At 43.3% G+C, this 19,352-nt stretch overlaps 1 protein-coding gene across 1 annotated transcript in view; it reads right to left on the bottom strand.

The window, feature by feature from the left end:
* Positions 1-19,352, bottom strand: part of LOC129696942 (dystonin-like) — a 529,669-nt gene that overhangs the window by 63,415 nt on the left and 446,902 nt on the right. Inside the window, 5 exon segments of the mRNA XM_055635073.1 lie at positions 674-905; positions 3,562-3,765; positions 8,115-8,333; positions 8,518-8,625; positions 9,483-9,602. Of these exon segments, the coding sequence (XP_055491048.1) occupies positions 674-905; positions 3,562-3,765; positions 8,115-8,333; positions 8,518-8,625; positions 9,483-9,602 (883 nt within the window).

Genomic DNA, 19,352 nt, shown 5'->3' with positions numbered 1-19,352 from the left:
CACCCAAGGTTTCCGTGCGGTTCCCGGAGGCTTTTGTCAGTCTCCCTACCTGTTTCCACTACCTGCAACCTCCGGCAACCACCTGCAACCTCCGGGAACCGCACGGAAACCTGCACGGTGGGGCGCAAAGTTTCCGTTTAGGTTTCCTAAGTGGGACAGGGGCATTATGGTACAAGTACAAGTGTGGCATCAAGCAGGAATGTCACGGCCTGATGCAGGAACTAGTATGGACTTTGTTTCAGGGTTGCACTACATACTCCAGCTTAGACTATGACAGTCTGGTTACCTTGTATATAATTGGTAATTTATTGTATTCGTGTTTATTTATTTGTTGTGTTGTTGTATTAATGTGCATGCAAAGATACAGCAGGTAAGAGTTTCACTGCTCCATTCCTGGTGCAAAAAACAATTCAACACTCCTGACTCTTGCCCAGAACCTGTAAGATTACCTTTACCAGAAGGGCTGCAAGGTGGAGGTGAAGAGCTCACCTCCACCTTCATATGGGTATTAAAGCGGGGTAATAAATGTTGGCCTTGCCAGCTGACACCATAATTTGACAAGACAAAACCAACGTACCTTATCATTTAGTTCTCAACCACCATTCAGATTAATCGAATGTGGACATAAGTCAAAAAGTGCCCAGCAAAGGGCTTTCCTTCCACACAGAATTACCTTTCGCACAGAAGTCTTTGTCGGTTCCTTCGGAGCGTCCGATTAAATCGTCACCGCGTTGTTTGAGGGTGTTGAACGCTGGCTGCAGCTTCTCCAGTTCCATGGCTACATTTTTGTTCTCACTGATCTGCTCTCGGATCTTCTCCACCTCGGCCGAGATGGAAGGCGGTTGCCAGAGTCGGACGGCGATGCGTTCCAGAGCCTCGAGCATCGGGCTGATCTTATCGTGAAACTGCAACACAGTCGGAACGCTGGGTCAATGGGCAGTGCGGAATAGATCCCTGTGGACTTTGCTGTCATCTGGTGTTACCATTGGGCAGGAGGTACAGAAACATCAAGTCCCAGCCCATCATGTTCAGGAACAGGTATTTTCTTGTGACCACCAGAATCTTGAACCAACCTACACGAGCCTAATCTTACCCCGATAATGGACCACTACACATTAATAATAATAATAATAACTTTATTTATAAAGCGCTTTTAGACAACATCAGTTACCACAAAGTGCTGTACATGAGAAGTCAACAAAAAGTTATTACAAACTACTAAAACCATTAAGACGACAGAACTATAAAAACAGTAAAAATTAAAAGACATTTAAAAGCACTAAAACAGGAACAATGTCTCAGCCAGTGTCGAAAGCCAGTGAATAAAAGTGAGTTTTTAGGGAGGATTTAAAGATGGACAGTGAAGGGGCCTGTCTGATCTGCAGCGGCAAGGTGTTCCAGAGTGCCGGGTCTTTTTTGGTCTTTATGGTCTTTTTTGCCTAATTATGTTTTTGAAGTTTCTTTTTTTACAATGTAATGCATTATTTAGTTTTGTGTGTTTGTCAGAGTTTATGTGGATTTTACATTTCCCCCCCCTCTCCGACTCCTTTAGATTAGATTAGATTAGATCCTTTATTTGTCATTCAGACCTTTCGGCCTGAACGAAATGTCGTTGCCTGCAGCCATACATATAATAATAAACAACAAAACACACAATAAACACAAATTAACATTCACCACAGTGAGTTCACCAGGCACCTCCTCACTGTGATGGAGGCAAAAACCTTAGGGTTACTGTCTCTTCCCTCCTCCTCCTCTCCCTCTGCGCTGAGTCGATACCCCACCGGGCGATGGTAAATCAGTCCCGCAGCTCACCAAGCTCTGCGAACGGTCCTTACCCACGTCACCACATTCCCTATAACGTGTGATGGTGCAGCAGGTATTGCTGTCACATCAATCCAGGGATCAAGTCAAGTTTATTTGTCACATACACATACGAGATGTGCAGTGAAATGAAAGTGGCAATGCTCGCGGAACAACAAAACAACCAAACAAATTATAAACACAATCATAACACACATATTATTTTACATAATAAATAATAGAAGGAAAAACGTTCTGTACAGTTAGTCCCTGGTGAGATAGGCGTTTACAGTCCGAATTGCCTCTGGGAAGAAACTCCTTCTCAACCTCTCCGTTCTCACTGCATGGCAACGGAGGCGTTTGCCTGACCGTAGCAGCTGGAACAGTCCGTTGCAGGGGTGGAAGAGGTCTGGGCTGATTTTGTTTGCTCTGGAGTTTGCACCTCCTGTTGTATAGTTCCTGCAGAGGGGGTGCGTGAAGCCAACCCATCTTGCGTTCCCCGAACGCACTACTCTGCAGAGCCTTCTTGTCCTTGGCAGAGCAATTCCCGAACCAGATGGTAATGTTCCCGGACAAGATGCTTTCCACCGCCGCTGCGTAGAAGCACTGGAGGATCCTCGGAGACACTCTGAATTTCCTCAATTGCCTGAGGTGGTAAAGGCGCTGCCTTGCCTTACTCACCAGTGCTCACAAGGTCCGATCCCGACCTAAGCTGCTGATCTTCATCCCCCCCCCCCTTTTCTTTTGAATCATACCCCACACTTCATTCCCTCCCCAACCCCTTCTCTGCCCAGTGCTCCACTTAGACTCGTGTCTACTTCTCTACTCCCTCTCCATTTCTTCCTCTAGCTTCACAAATCATACTTCTCACATCTCACACCAAGGCTGTTACACGGTACAGTAGACACATAATGCTGGAGTAAGTCAGTGGCTCAGGCAGCAACTCTGGAAAAAAGGAATAGTGCCCTTCTTCAGACTGATACATTATTCTTGCCGTTATTTTGCCCACCTGACAGATGCAGATCTCTTGCACGCAGGTATAACCACAGATGGGACATTTGTGTATTGATTATGGGCTAAGTGTGACCAGACATGTTGAATCCCTTGACACCACACAGAGAAACATGCCTGCAGCCAACACACTCTTCCCCCCAACCCCTCGTCTCACCTCCATCATCTCAGAGACACTGCACAGCACAATTTTGGGGCAGTTATTGTTTTCATATTTTTAAAAAAGGGAGCAGTTGAGATGGGAAATAAAAATAAAAATAAAATTAATTTCAATTTTAAAGGGAGAAAAAAAAACGTATGTAGTCCTCAGGAATGGGATTAGATAACAACATGGATTCAACCATTATGCAGGATGCAGATGCAAGGTGAAACAAGGTCATTATACAAGTTCAACAGTTTTAAATTTTTCTTTTGAATCATACAGCACGGAAATAGCCCCTCGTCCCAACTCTACCATGCAGTCTAAGATGTCTGTCTAAGCTAGTTCCCTCTGCCTGTGCTTGGCCCATTTTCTTCTCAACCTTTCCAATCCCTGCATCTGTCCAAATGTATTTTAAACATTGTAATTACACCTACCTTTGCCATCTCCCCTGGCAGCTCGTTCCATATACCCAACCACCTCTCTGTGATAAGGTTTCCCCCTGGGTTCCTTTTAACTTGAACGCAACCTGGATACCCCTTAAAGAATAGAAGGCTATTGTGGTCTGACGGATAGCAGAGCAGTATAGCATTGTTGGGCAGTAATACCTGAGTGGATTGGGAAATGGCTTCATCCAGCGATAGGGCCCTTAGCTTAACATCTTCCTTGACCTTGCTGTAAAGGGCATCCGCTGCAGTGTACTTCTGTTGAATGGCCAGTCCTTCCCGAGGGCTTAGGTCCAGTAGCTGAGGTCCAGTCTTGTTCATCTTATCGATGTGGGGCTTGTGTTCAGAGATGAGCTCACGCAGTTGCTGCAACAGAATTAAAACCAACACTTTCCCGTTAAGGTAGACAAAAATGTTGGAGAAACTCAGTTGGCGATGCAGCATCTATGAAGCGAAGGAAATAGGCAATGTTTCGGGTCGAAACCCTTCTTCAGACTGATGTGAGGGTGGGAAGGAAGAAAGTAAGGACTAGCTGAAATGAGAGAAGTTAATGTTCATACCGCTGGGGTGCAGACTGCCCAAGCGAAGTATGAGGTGCTGCTCCTCCTATTCGAGCCTAATCCAACCTCGACAATGGAACACTACGCACTACTAGGGTCTTATTTTCCTAATTATGTTTTTGAACAGTCTTTTTTCTTTTACAATATAATGTATAATTTGGTTTAAGAAGGAAATGCAGATGCTGGAAAATCGAAGGTAGACAAAAATGCTGGAGAAACTCAGCGGGTGAGGCAGCATCTATGGAGCGAAGGAAATAGGCAACGTTTCGACTCGAAACGTTGCCTATTCTGAAGAAGAAGGGTTTCGACCCGAAACATTGCCTATTTCCTTCGCTCCACAGACGCCACCTCACCCGCTGAGTTTCTCCAGCATTTTTGTCTATAATTTGGTTTGTTTGTCAGGGTCTACGTGTCTATGATGCTGCTGCTGCGTACAAGACTTTCCACTGTACTTGTGCACATGATAATATTTACTTGAACTTAAAGTCTAATTTCCAACTCTAAAGCCAAAAGCAAGCATTTCATTAAATGGGAATGCAGGAGTGTAGGCTATATGACCCACAGTAAGTATCATGTAATTATTTAATTACAACAGTTATAAATGCTAACTTCTCCCAATGTAAGGCAAATCAATGTAGACGTGTTAAAACTAGAGTACAATGCTCTGATGTGAGAGCAAAATGGTGGAAAGCAAGCTCAGAACAAGGTCTGCAACATTGTTCTTTCAATCTGTGCTTTGAAACATTTTGTTGGCCAAACAGAACTTTCAATGAACTTGCCAACCCTGAACTAACTGGCTTAAAACGTATTCTAGGTATACAAAACATTTGTATCCTGGCATGCATCCAGGCCCCAGAGGAGAAAGGAAATTCAAACAAACAAGCTCTTTGAAGATGACATCATGGGTGAAGGCTTGACCAAAGGGCCTAAAATACAAAATCTTTTCACTTCCTGCAAAACGTGCACTGAAGCAAGGAGGTTCATCATTAAGGTGAAGGAGAGGGAAAGCACTGGCCTAGAATTTGCATGGCAATTGTCAGAATTCAGACATTACTCCCTATAATATTTCTACACCAGTCAGTGTTTTAAGCACAGAATTGCTTTGAGTCTCCTGAACAGGTCGCAGTCACCAGCTGGTAAGGTTTCTTCACCATCCTGTGCAATGGGTTTATTTAGACTTTTCCGCACATGCTCCCAGTGCAATCATGATCACTAGCAGAGCCTCACCATTAGCAATACCCCATACCACCGCCACCCCACCCCAAACTTACTTTGTAAATTAGCAACAACTGAGCACAGGTCCTTTATACTTGGAAGAAAACAGAATTATTCATATGGATAGTCAATTTAGCTCTTCCACAATGCATTGTATACACTAACATTGGACCAATTTATGCTGGACCAATTTACCCTTTCAAAAAGTCAATGAATGGAGACCATATGCTAGCAAATAATTCTTGTTTGTCAATTACAACAAGTCTAGTTCTTTCCAAATGTAGGGTCTCCGACATTTCCATAATCCACATTTTAATTGTGGGGGTTATAGGACCTTTCCAAAATGTTAATATTAATTTTTTCCCAGTTATTATACGATAATCATGAAAGTTTCTTTACTTTGTTTTAAGTCTTGGGCTTTGTTCTGATATTCCTAATATTATTAGTTTTGAGTCGGGATCCAATTAGGTGCTGACAACTTCAGAAATTATTCTAAAAATATCCGTCCAAAAACATTAACTTAAATTTTTTAGTGAAAAATTTGTAACTAAAACCAACAGAGCATTACTAGAGAGACAAGGAAAACAATTAACTAGCTGTCTATATCTCTTCTGGTGCACAATCTGAAGCTGCATGTTGTTCAGATGGGTTGATTCTTCCTCAGATAGACTTTCTAGATAAATAAGCCAGGGACTAACAATTCTGCAACATTTTCAGAAAGAAAGTTTAAGGTGCGTGTAACGTGGAGAAAAAAAAATCATCGATGATATAACCATATATCCATATAACAATTACAGCACGGAAACAGGCCATCTCGACCTTTCTAGTCCGTGGCGAACACGTATTCTCCCCTAGTCCCATATACCTGCGCTCAGACCATAACCCTCCATTCCTTTCCCGTCCATATGACTATCCAATTTATTTTTAAATGATAAAAACGAACCTGCCTCCACCACCTTCACTGGAAGCTCATTCCACACAGCTACCACTCTCCAGGTAAAGAAGTTCCCCCTCATGTTACCCCTAAACTTCAGTCCCTTAATTCTCAAGTCATGTCCCCTTGTTTGAATCTTCCCTACTCTCAGTGGGAAAAGCTTATCCACGTCAACTCTGTCTATCCCTCGCATCATTTTAAAGACCTCTATCAAGTTCCCTCTTAACCTTCTGCGCTCCAAAGAATAAAGCCCTAACTTGTTCAACCTTTCTCTGTAACTTAGTTGCTGAAACCCAGGCAACATTCTAGTAAATCTCCTCTGTACTCTCTCTATTTTGTTGACATCCTTCCTATAATTAGGCGACCAAAATTGTACACCATACTCCAAAATTGGCCTCACCAATGCCTTGTACAATTTTAACATTACATCCCAACTTCTATACTCAACTTCTATACTAACAAACTATCTCAGAACCTTCAGTGTGAAGGAGAAATGACAGTGACTTCCATTACCTGATATACTCCAACCTAGGGCAGCAGCTGAAAGTGTACATGGGAACAGCTGCTCCAAAAACACATGTATTTACAAATGCTAATGTGGGTTGACAGGGAGACGTTAGTGAGATTACAAAGACAAATTGTTTTGATAAATCATTCGTCCAGAGTAGAATATGAACTGACCTACAAATCGTGCGTTCCAGGAACATGCACATTTTCCAGTCTATGCTAATCATCATCAATTAGGAACATTAATGTCAGACCATGTGCCGGTTGCACTTTGACCTAACGAACATGTTCAATGCATTTATTTAGGAACAAAAAGGACAGAAATTGTCTCCACGCTGTATCTCTAAACTCTATACAGCCTCTCCATATAATGCAAACCCTCCAGACTTGGTAACATCCCGAGAATCATTTCTGTATCCTTTCCAGCGGAATGATTTCGTTGTCTCTGCAATGCATTTCGTTGTCTCTGTAATGCATTTCGTTGTCTCTGTACTGTACACTGACAATGACAATTAAAATTGAATCTGAATCTGATATCCTTTCTATACACACAGTCGTCCAAATGTGGTCCAGCCATCATGTACAGCTGTAACGTAGCATCCCAACTTGTGTACTCAATGCCCTGACTGATGAAGACAAGAGTGCCAAACACCTTCATCACCACCTGCATTGACTCTTCCAAAGCTACCCAGACTAGCCAACCATGTCGGAGCTTCTCTAAGTCTGCAGTCAACATTAAATGATGTCCTTCTACTTGTGCACCACTGTGCTGTCACCTATGATGTGATCTGCCATCTGGTGGGACAAGATGTAGCCACAGCCTTCCATGATCATTGTCATGGTACACTCGATATCATTCTATTGCTTGACTAGTCTGTCAGAAGAAACCAAGCAGATGTTCCTTCACTCTTTGTCTTTTTCTATGTTCTATAATCCTTCCGTATTTATCTTTATCTATGTGCTATGCTCTTTCCGTATTTATATTTTTTCCACTTAATCCCCAGGCCGGGAGACCCCAGTCAAATGAATGTGGATTCTGCCCTGTGCCAGGTCTAACAGGTGGACAACACCAACTTCGTAATGCAATACAATAGGGCTCCGCTGCTGGACACCACATGACCAGATGCACCAGCCCCCTTCAGATTCAGATTCAATTTTAATTGTCATTGTCAGTGTACAGTACAGAGACAACGAAATGCACCTTCGAGAGGACTCTGTAAGACCAAGACCCGCTAGCCCAAGGAGGCTCATTTCCTTTTGGAACTGCAGGCCACAGCTGGCTCAGTCAGAATAATGGGACGCATGACCTGATGAAAGACGCTGATGAAAGACGATGAATGATAGAACGGCACAAGGGTTTACTGATGATGACAAGTCTCTGAGGATTGGGCTAATAGAATTTTTTTTAATGCATATTTCTGCTTGCGATTTCACAAGCTGAAGACCATTTCGCTTGGGAATATACCATTCAGAATGGGCAGATCTACCCAGTCACTTACCCGAAGTTCTTCCTGCTGTTGCTTCAAAAGCTCAAGCTCAATGGCAGGGGTGGGCAACTGGGAAATCAACACCCGGGTCTCTTCAAGCCATGGCCAGAGCTCCTCGTAGGTCTCGCAAAATTGGTTGACTAGAGACTGAGCCCGTTCCAGCTGTAGGTACCGCTCTGCGTTCATCTGGCTGATCACCTCGTACTGGGTCTGCAGCGTGTCCAGCTTCCTCTAAAAACAATCCAAAGCCCTTATGTCAAAGGAAGTAGTAAACGGTCACCTTAAAGAAATCATCTTTTCCTCATTCACAATTTCATCACTCAAACATGGGTCTGTAATCACTGCAGATGAAGGTGGCTCACACATGCTCCAACACAAGGCAAATAACATGGGATTGCCTCCCTCATCAATGTACCTTCAGGGTTACTTTCTCCTCTTCAGTGCTAGAAGTCATTATTTCATCTCCATTCATGACAAGTTCATCAATTGTGTCTTTGTGTCGCAAAATATCCATTGAAAATGCCTTCAAACACAGAGAAGAATATATCAGCACCGTTAATTTATATTTTAATTACAGGAACAAATAAAACTGCTGGAAGTAGCACTTTAGGTAGACACAAAATGATTGAGTAACTCAGCGGGGCAGGCAGCAACTCTGGAGAGAAAGAATGGGTGACGTTTTGGGTCGAGACCCTTCTTCACACTCATCACTTTAACAGCTTTGCACAACAATGAAATGACAGTATTAAATATATTAAGTCCAAATCTCTCTGAAGTTCTGGCAAGGACCAATGCAATGACCTGGCAACCTCCTGTAAATTGCACAAAGGTTACAGTGAGTGAGTCTTGCTCAGACCACTGACTCCAGGACAAGTCTCTCCCATCCGAACTTCTTTTGTTTTTCCTCACTACGCACATGCAAATGGTTAAGTGGTTCAAGGTCTTAAAATAGACCTCACCTGAAGCCACAATGGACTTCCCATCATCGAACGAGCAAGATCTTCTTTGCCCCTAAATGTCTGCCAATCTGATCAATATTTTGTGACGAGCAATACTCTCAGCTGCTTGGTTGCAATGGTGTACATGAAATTGAAAAGACATCCAAAGTATTCATGCTCTTGACAACTGTTTACAGCTCAGAGAAGCGCTGTGCAGAGGGAAGGGCATTACGTATGAAGGCCAGAGTGCTTTAAGCAGGGTCTTACATATCGTGTAATAGAGCCGCTCTACCAAGCTATGTAAGTAACTGGATGTTCAATTCAAAACAACAACACACTTCAGAAGAATTGCAGAGTGTACCTCTTTTATAAATGCTCATAATGAACCTGAGATTATATTGTAATAACATGCAGACACTGGCTGTCGAGTTCACTGCATTACCTTTTGAACTTGCAGCTCTGCAGAAGTCTGGTCTTGCTCAAGTCTTATGTCACCAAGTGATCTCAGCTTCCTCTCCGTTTCTGCGATCCAGGCAATCTCTGCGTCTGCTCTTTGCTCGAACTGATGAGAAGAAAGACAAACAGTCAAGCCATGGAGTAGAGTCTTCCAAACCTCATTCCGCCAACTGCGTTTGCTTTCGCCTCACGAGAAAACCAATCTTTCTAGGTTCTTAGGTAGACACAAAATGTTGGAGTAACTCAGCGGGGACAGGCAGCATCTCTGGAGAGAAGGAATGGGTGACGTTTCGGGTCGAGACCCTCCTTCAGACTGGTGTCAGGGGAGTGGGCGGGACAGAGATAGAATGTAGACGGAGACAGTAAGACTGGTGGGGGAAATGGGAAGGGGGAGGGGATGGAGAAAGAGGGAAAGCAAGGGCTATTTGAAGTTATAGAAGTCAATGTTCATACCGCGGAGGGTGTAAGCTTCTTACCTTGTTTGGGTAATCACTGCTGCACAGACTGGTGACCAAGAGCAAGGAGGTGTAGGTCTCTCCCCTTGACCCACTTTAACATTCCTACTGCTGCAGCGCACACTACAAACCAAGACTGCCACCTTCCAAGAATATTTCTCCATAGAATCTCTTGGAATGGCTTCCACTGCCCAAGGGGCTTGGGAAATAATTTTCCAACATAATCTTATCTCCTCCCCCCCCCCCCCCCCCCCCCCCCCCCCCCTACATGGAGATGTCTAGGCTGGAGCCACTGGCCTGGAATCGTATAGCTGTACAGCATGGAATCAGGCCCTTGGGCCCATTGAGTCCATGCTAACCATCAAGCATCCATTAGTACTATTCTTAACACAAATCTAACTTTATTGCTGTTGGCTTATTATCTTCACATGTACCACGATGTAGTAACAGATCTTGTTTGCATGCTATCCAGTCAAAACATACTATACACAAGTACAACAGGTAGTGCAACGGGGAAAATGACAGAGAGAGGAATATAGTGTTACACCGTGATGGTATTTTTGTTACAGATAATGTGCAGATAAAGACAGTGCTGGGTCTGCAGTGAGTCAGGTTTGGGAAGCTACATCTTAGCTGGCTGGAGGAGCATTCAGTAGTTTTATAACAGTGGGGATGAAGCTGTTTCCGAATCTATTTGAATGTAGTCTTTTGCATCTTCTGCCCGACAGGTGGTGCTGGGTCGAAGGGCCGAATGGCCAGCTCCTGGACCTATTTTGCTTTGTTTTTATGTAAATGATGGCTGATGGTCTGCATTGACCTAGCGTGACCTAGCCTCCACGCTGTTTCTCTTATTATGAGCATCCTAATGTTGCGGACAGCACTACGGAAATGAAAGCCCTTTTTTTTCTAAAATATTATTCGCAATCCCAGGGTCTGCTTTTTTTACGAGGTCTCTTGATGCTCTACAGGTTGCACATCTGGCCGAACATCTGCTCACAGACTGATCTACTGGTAACTCACCAAGTATTTATAATGCCTCATGCCTAATGCAAGGGTACTCTTAGAATTGATGCCGTCATTAATGAATCCATTCTTTAACAACTGTAAATCCCCGTTCTTATGATATCATCTCCAAAACAATGCTGTCCGTTTGTCAATGGTTGCTTTGAATGTATACAATTGAAAAAAAAGTGAACAAACCATTTTTTTCAACTTTAAGAATTCTCTTGTACCCAGGCAGAAATAAAATTGGCGTAATTTATTGAGAAAATTTATTGAGATCACTTTTGAAATGCAACAAGATCAAATAATAAATCCGAAAATATCCAAGATTGCAACCCAAGTTTTATTCCTGAATTAGACATGGTCGGCTAACGCTGAGTGCCCTGCAGCCTATCTGTCTGTCTTTTTTTTTTTTTTTTTTGTCCAGTTGAATGTAGTTTGTTGTGTTCTTTTTATATTGTTTTTGGCTGTGTGGGGGGTGGGGGGGGGGGGGGGGGGGGGGGGGGGGGAGACTTTTAAAAATCTCTTCCCTGCACGGGAGACCCGACCTTTTTCCTGTCGGGTCTCTGTTGTCGTTGGGGCCTAGTACCGTGGATCGGCCTCCAGCCAGAACGACCTGGGGGCTCCAGTCGCGGAGCCTGCGGACTCACCATCATGGAGCTGGCCGGCTTCGGAGCGTGGAGAGCTGTGGTGGCGCGCGGCTGCGACCCGACTCCAGAGCTTGGAGGCTCCAGCCGCAGGCCCGGTGGACGGTGACATCGGGAGTTCGCGGGTCCCTAGTGGGAGACCACTTTTCGGAGCTCCCGCAACTTAACTTCTGCCGCCCGTGTCACGGGGTTGGAACGACCCGGAGCGGGGCCTTACATCGCCCGGCGTGGCTTTAACGGCTGCGGGACATGCCAACGCCCGCCGGGGGCTCCCATATTGAGACATTAAGACATGGAGCGGGGCCGTGCATCACCTGGCGCAGCCTTAACGGCCGTGGGACTTACCATCGCCCACCTGCGGCTTTAACAATCGGGAGAAGAATGGAACACAGGGGAGAGAAAAGACTTTGTCTTCCATCACAGTGAGAAGGAGGTTCACTATGATGGATGTTTGTGTGAATTAAATTGTTTGTGTGTCTTGTATAAACTGTTTCTTTTTGTATGGCTGTAGAAAAATAGTTTTGTTTGAGCCTCATTTGAGTTTCAAATGACAATGAATAAAAAAAATATTGTAATATTGTAAAATAACATTTTATTGTGAATGACCTCCGTAAACCCCGCCATAAACGACAAGACTGGTGTAAATGAAAGAAATGCGGATCAGGCTTTCTAACAGTTAAGATCGTATTTGGAACTGGAAGTTCATCATTCATGTGGTGCCCTACTCGGCATTAGCTCACAGATTTGCCACTGGCACCATTAATCCAGGTGGGAAAAAACATGTGTGCTGAAAAAATCTGGAAAACGCCACAAAATAGTCAGAACCAACCAGCTTACTGATTACAGCCATGATGCTCGCACTGGCTCTGACAATTAATGCACCGTACACATTGGACCTTCTTGGAGATGACCCAATTAGCACACTATTATTGTGAAGCTATTCTGAATAGTAGTCGAGGTACTGGTGTACGTTCAAAGAATTAGATATTTACAACTTACCTTTATCTTGGTGCCGGCTCTTTGAACCATGCCTTTGCCCATAATTTTCCCTCACTTTTAAGCATCTTCAAGTCCAACCTGCTTTTAAAATGAATCAGTTCTATATCTTTGAGGCAAGTTCTGGAGCTTTTTGTCAAATATTTTAAATTTATCTCTGCTTGGGACCCACTCGTTCACCCATCATTCTTCCTCAATGTGCGACACAAGTTCCATTTACAAGTGCAAACTCTTGACTCAGAGGAAGGCATTCAAATTAGTTACAACTCCGGCTCTGAAATCAGTGCATCATCATAGAAACATAGAAAATAGGTGCAGGAGTAGGCCATTCGGCCCATCGAGCCTGCACCGCCATTCAATATGATCATGGCTGATCACCCAACTCAGTATCCTGTACCTGCCTTCTCTCCATACATCCCTGATCCCTTTAGCCACAAGAGCCACATCTAACCCCCTCTTAAATATAGCCAATGAACTGGCCTCAACTACCTTCTGTGGCAGAGAATTCCACAGATTCACCACTCTCTGTGTGAAAAATGATTTTCTCATCTCGGTCCTAAAAGACTTCCCCCTTATCCTTAAACTGTGACCCCTTGTTCTGGACTTCCCCAACATCGGGAACAATCTTCCTGCATCTAGCCGGTCCAACCCCTTAAGAATTTTGTAAGTTTCTATAAGATTCCCCCCTCAATCTTCTAAATTCTAGCGAGTACAAGTCGAGTCTTTCTAGTTTTAATGTTCCCTCTCCCTCCTCACATCAGCACTTGTGCTCTTTTTAAAACACACAAGGGTACACTTATCCCAACTTTCCCTCTGTATTTGAGTAAACATCAGTTCAACCTAAATTCACACTCTGCCGATAGAATCTCCAGACCATTGTTTTCACCGGAGATTTATGTTACTACTAACAAGTGAAACATGGATGATAAAGCAAATAAAGTTCAGAGGGATTTGAAGGTTTTATTTATCATCATAGAATATATGAACATCTCCAAATACCTACACTCTGACCCTAGTTATAGTTTGTGTGCAGTCATCTTTGTCGTATTGTGAATCTTGCTTTGATGTGAGAGTAAGTCACATATTGGTGCAGCAGGAAATGAACAGCTCATTAAAGAACCACTAAAAACATGAAAAGCTTTGCATTTCAAACAAGGTAACAGATGGAACCTGACGATCACGAGGAAGAGAATTCCAACCTTGGTGTGTTACTGACAATAATTCTTACCTCAAAGCCATGTACATCAAAGCCTCAGTTTACTTTGCCAAAGTTTTGGCATTTTGACAATGGTATAGATATCGTCATAAAACAAATTTTGGAAGAAAGCATGCTGACATGAAGACTGGGAATAGTGGTTACTTTTTTACAAGTTTCTGGCTTATTCATGTAATTAGTTAAGTTGGAGAAGTGAGAATTCAGGTGGATTATAAATGGGAGGTAGTGTAGGCAACAGGTTTTACTCGGGTAATTTTGGTCTTGTTCACCACAATCTTTTTGTCTTTGTTTATGAAAACCAGAGTCTGCTTCTACTTGTTCTGGATCATGCCCATTTCTACACGCCGTACAGCTAAAAGGGAGTAGGTGCCACAAAGAGCACTAACTGAAAGCTATAAATAAGTTCATAAGTTCTAGAAGCAGAATTCGGCCATTCGGCCCATCAAGTCTACTGATCTGTTTTACCCTCTCATCCTCATTCTTCTGCCTTCTCCACGTATTCCCCGAAACCCTTACTAATCAAGAATATGTCAATCTCCGCATGAAAAATATCCATTGTTGTTTGTGGCAATGAATTCCACAGATGCACCACCCTCTGATCTATAACCATATAACCATATAACAATTACAGCACGGAAACAGGCCATCTCGGACCTACAAGTCCGTGCCGAACAACATTTTTCCCTTAATCCCACCTGCCTGCACTCATACCATAACCCTCCATTCCCTTCTCATCCATATGCCTATCCAATTTATTTTTAAATGATACCAACGAACCTGCCTCCACCACTTCCACTGGAAGCTCATTCCACACCGCTACCACTCTCTGAGTAAAGAAGTTCCCCCTCATGTTATCCCTAAACTTCTGTCCCTTAATTCTGAAGTCACGTCCTCTTGTTTGAATCTTCCCTATTCTCAAAGGGAAAAGCTGATCCACATCAACTCTGTCTATCCCTCTCATCATTTTAAAGACCTCTATCAAGTCCCCCCTTAACCTTCTGCGCTCCAGAGAATAAAGACCTAACTTATTCAACCTTTCTCTGTAACTTAGTTGTTGAAACCCAGGCAACATTCTAGTAAATCTCTTCTGTACTCTCTCTATTTTGTTGACATCCTTCCTATAATTGGGCAACCAAAATTGTACACCATACTCCAGATTTGGCCTCACCAATGCCTTGTACAAGTTTAACATTACATCCCAGCTTCTATACTCAATGCTCTGATTTATAAAGGCTAGCATACCAAAAGCTTTCTTTACCACCCTATCTATATGAGATTCCACCTTCAAGGAACTATGCACGGTTATTCCCAGATCCCTCTGTTCAACTGTATTCTTCAATTCCCTACCATTTACCATGTACGTCCTGTTTTGATTTGTCCTGCCAAGGTGTAGCACCTCACATTTATTAGCATTAAACTCCATCTGCCATCTTTCAGCCCATTTTTCCAAATGGCTTAAATCACTCTGTGGACTTTGGAAATCCTCTTCATTATCCACAACACCCCCTATCTTGGTATCATCTGCATACTTACTAATCCAATTTACCACACCTTCATCCAGATCATTGATGGACATGACAAACAACAAAGGACCCAACACCGATCCCTGGGGCACCCCACTAGTCACCTGCCTCCAACCTGACAAACAGCCATCCACCATTACCCTCTGGCTTCTCCCATTCAGCCACTGTTGAATCCATCTTGCTACTCCTGCATTTATACCCAACAGTTGAACCTTCTTAAGCAACCTTCCATGAGGAACTTTGTCAAAGGCCTTACTAAAGTCCATATAGACAACATCCACTGCTTTACCCTCGTCAATTTCCCTAGTAACCTCTTCAAAAAATTCAAGAAGATTAGTCAAACATGACCTTCCAGGCACAAATCCATGCTGACTGTTCCTAATCAGACCCTGTTTATCCAGATGCTTATATATATTATCTCTAAGTATCTTTTCCATTAATTTGCCCACCACTGAAGTCAAACTAACAGGCCTATAATTGCTAGGTTTACTCTTAGAACCCTTTTTAAACAATGGAACAACATGCGCAGTACGCCAATCCTCGGGGACTATTCCCGTTTCTAATGACATTTGAAATATTTCTGTCCTAGCCCAGGCTATTTCTACACTAACTTCCCTCAATGTCCTAGGGAATCTCCTGTCAGGACTTGGAGACTTATCCACTTTTATATTTTTCAAAAGTGTCAGTACTTCTTTTACTTTGAAACTCGTAGTATCCATAGCTACTCTACTAGTTTCCCTTACCTCACATAATTCAATATCCTTCTCCTTGGTGAATACCGAAGAAAAGAAATTGTTCAATATCTCCCCCATCTCTTTTGGCTCTGCAGATAGCTGTCCACTCTGTCTCTCCAATGGACCAATTGTATCCCTCGTTATCCTTTTGCTATTAATATAGCTGTAGAAACTATCTAAACTATCTAACTAACTATCTAAAGAGATTTCTTCTCATCTCCTTTCTAAAGGGACGCCCTTTTATTCTGAGGTTGTGGCCTCTGGTCCAAGTGGAAACGTCCTCTCCACATTCACTCTACCCAGGCCTTTCACTATTCGGTAAGGTTCAATGAGCTACCCGCTCATTCTTCTTAACTCTAACGAGTACAGGCCCAATGCCCTCAAACACTCAAATATGAGTGTGGCAAAGTTATGTTTAAATGTTGAACATGGATTGGGACAGGCATTCTGTTTATGTCAATGATTACCAGCCTTCCTGTTGTACATTCTACATCATAATAACTAATTGCATCTCTTTCTTCAACTTCTTTCTGCTCATCAGCTTAACACTGTGTCATGCATGCAGTCAATTCTTCACTCACTACAACCACTGTTTCCCATGTCCTCTGTAAAACTCCCTCATGAAAGTAAACAATGCTATCAAGTCACCCCAGAACCATTACAGCGCGAGGAATCCCTGAGATTCACCAGTTTCTCCATCCAGTTTAGGTCTGAGCTAATATTCAGGTAAATAGCATCCATGCTCCCTCATGCTAAAGGTTATGTAGAAATTATTATCACAAATAAATATATTTTGATAGATCCGTGTGATCAGTGAAACAATGGGATTCGAAGGATTAAGTATCAACTTTCAGATTTCATACTTATATTAGAGCCTGAGAACAGGCATTTAATACAAAGCACATGATCGTCACCAAGAGGTTATCTCCCCATTAGATGCCACAAGGCTGATTTGTACTTTGTTTTTTTTGCAAACTACACCAACTAATCCTATGGCCTTTGATTATACTGTCACGCACTGATAGGAAATGACTGCTTGGAGAATGGTCTGAGCACAACAGAGGGGTGGAAATTAATCTTGTGTATCAGTGGAACCATGTATCTGCTGTGAAATAGGATTAGCGGTCCATGCTATATTTTCCATCAGACAGCTTTCTCCGAGTCAGCACCCAAAGCAATTGTGTTACTTGGCCAACCCCATCATCACCATGTAACAGACTTGCCTTTTGTTCTCTCCACCCCTTAATCTCTCTGCAAATTAAAAAAACACTTATTTGTTCACTTCTCCAGTTCTGACAAGGGGTCATTGAAAGATGTTTGTCTACACAGACACTCCCCGATTTACAGAGGGTTACGCCCTGCCGATCCTTGCGCAAGTCAGATGTTACGTGTCAGAAATGGAAGTGCTACTACGCATGCGGAAATTTGCTATTCGACACGAAGACCAAAGGGGAACTCCGAGGCGGAGATGATGGGGGGAGCTCTGACACAGAGACCATGGGAGAACTCTGACACAGAGACCATGGGAGAGCTCTGACACGGAGATCACGGGGAAGCTCTGACATGGAGATCACGGGGAAGCTCTGACACGGAGACCATGGTGGAGCTCTGACATGGAGACCATGGGAGAGCTCCGACACGGAGACCATGGTGGAGCTCTGACACGGAGACCATGGGGGAGCTCTGACGCGGAGACCATGGGGGAGCTCTGACGCGGAGATCACGGGGAAGCTCTGACGCGGAGACCAGGAGGTGTCAGTGAGCTTAAAGAATTTATTACGTATGTGCGAGTTTACGCAAGTCGTCAATTTCACAGGTCGGGGAGTGCCATAGGCCTTTCTTCCAGCATTTTCTGATTTTATTTCAGATTGTTTCTGGATATTGTACAAGTATGGCAGCTACCTTTGGAATCAGTCGATGCAGAAGAAATTGCTCTGTTGCCATTACCACCCCTTTGACGTCCCATACTCCTGGTCTTTCCTTGTATTTCTGCTAATTCTCCAAAAACTCAAGAATTAATTCCATTTCCTTTTGTATGTTGCTGTTGATTCAATGATTACCACCTTTTCTGTTGTACATTCCAAATCATAATAGCGCTGCATATTGCTTTCGTCATATTCTTACTGCTAATCTGCTTGGATCAGTGTCATGTCATGCTTGTGGTCACTCTTTACTCACTACAACCATTTCCACATATCCTCTGTTAAACCCCTCATGAAAGTAAACAATTCCATTAAATCACCCTTTAACCTTGTCTGCTCAAGATTTTTCTGCAGATTTACTATTTTTTCCATCCAGTTTAGGTCCTTGTTGCTATTCTGGTAACCAAACACCCATCTCCACATGTTCCCAACAACTCTCACCAACTTCTACAGATGCACCATAGAAAGCACTTCATCACATTGTATCACAGCATGGTTTGGGAACAGCTCCATCCAAGACAGCAAGAAATTGCAGACAATTGTGGACGCAGCCCAGACCTTCGCACAAACCAACCTCCCTTCCATTGACTCTGGATCAGTTCCTGTGGACTGGAAGGTAGCCAATGTAACTGTACTTTTTAAGAAAGGAGGGAGAGAAAATGGTGAATTATAGACCAGTTAGCCTTACATCAGTAGTGGGGAAAATGCTCGAGTCGATTATTAAAGATGTAATAGCAGCGCATTTGGAAAGCAGTGACAGGATCGGTCAAAGTCAGCATGCATTTATGAAGGGGAAATCATGCTTGACTAATCTTCTAAATTCCAGTGAAAACAAGCCCAGTCGACCCATTCTTTCCTCATATTCTGGAATTTTTTGAGGATGTAACAAGTAGAATTGTCAAGGGAGAGCCTGTGGATGTGGTGTATCTGGACTTTCAAAAAGCCTTTGAGAAGATCCCACACAAGAGATTAGTGTGCAAAATTAGGGCACATGGTATTGGGGTTAGGATATTGACATGGATAGAGAACGGATAGCAGACAGGAAGCAAAGAGTAGGAATTAACGGGTCTTTTTCAGAATGTCAGACAGTGACTAGTGGGCTCAGTGCTTGGTTCCCAGTTATTTACAATATATATTAATGATTTAGACAAGGTAATTGAATGTAACATCTCCAAGTTTGCGGATGACATAAAGCTGGGTGGCAGAGTGAGCTGCGAAGAGGATGATATGAGGCTGCCGGGTGACTTGGACAGGTTGGGTGAGTGGGCATATGCATGGCAGATGCAGTATAATGTGGATAAATGTGAGGTTATCCACTTTGGTGGCAAGAACAGGAAGACAGATTTTTATCTGAATGGTGT

This window comes from Leucoraja erinacea, chromosome 5 (assembly GCF_028641065.1).
Source record: "Leucoraja erinacea ecotype New England chromosome 5, Leri_hhj_1, whole genome shotgun sequence".
In the NCBI taxonomy this organism is placed as follows: Eukaryota; Metazoa; Chordata; class Chondrichthyes; order Rajiformes; family Rajidae; genus Leucoraja; species Leucoraja erinaceus.
Note: the sequence above shows the minus strand (reverse complement) of the source record. Positions and strands in the feature narration are given on the sequence as shown.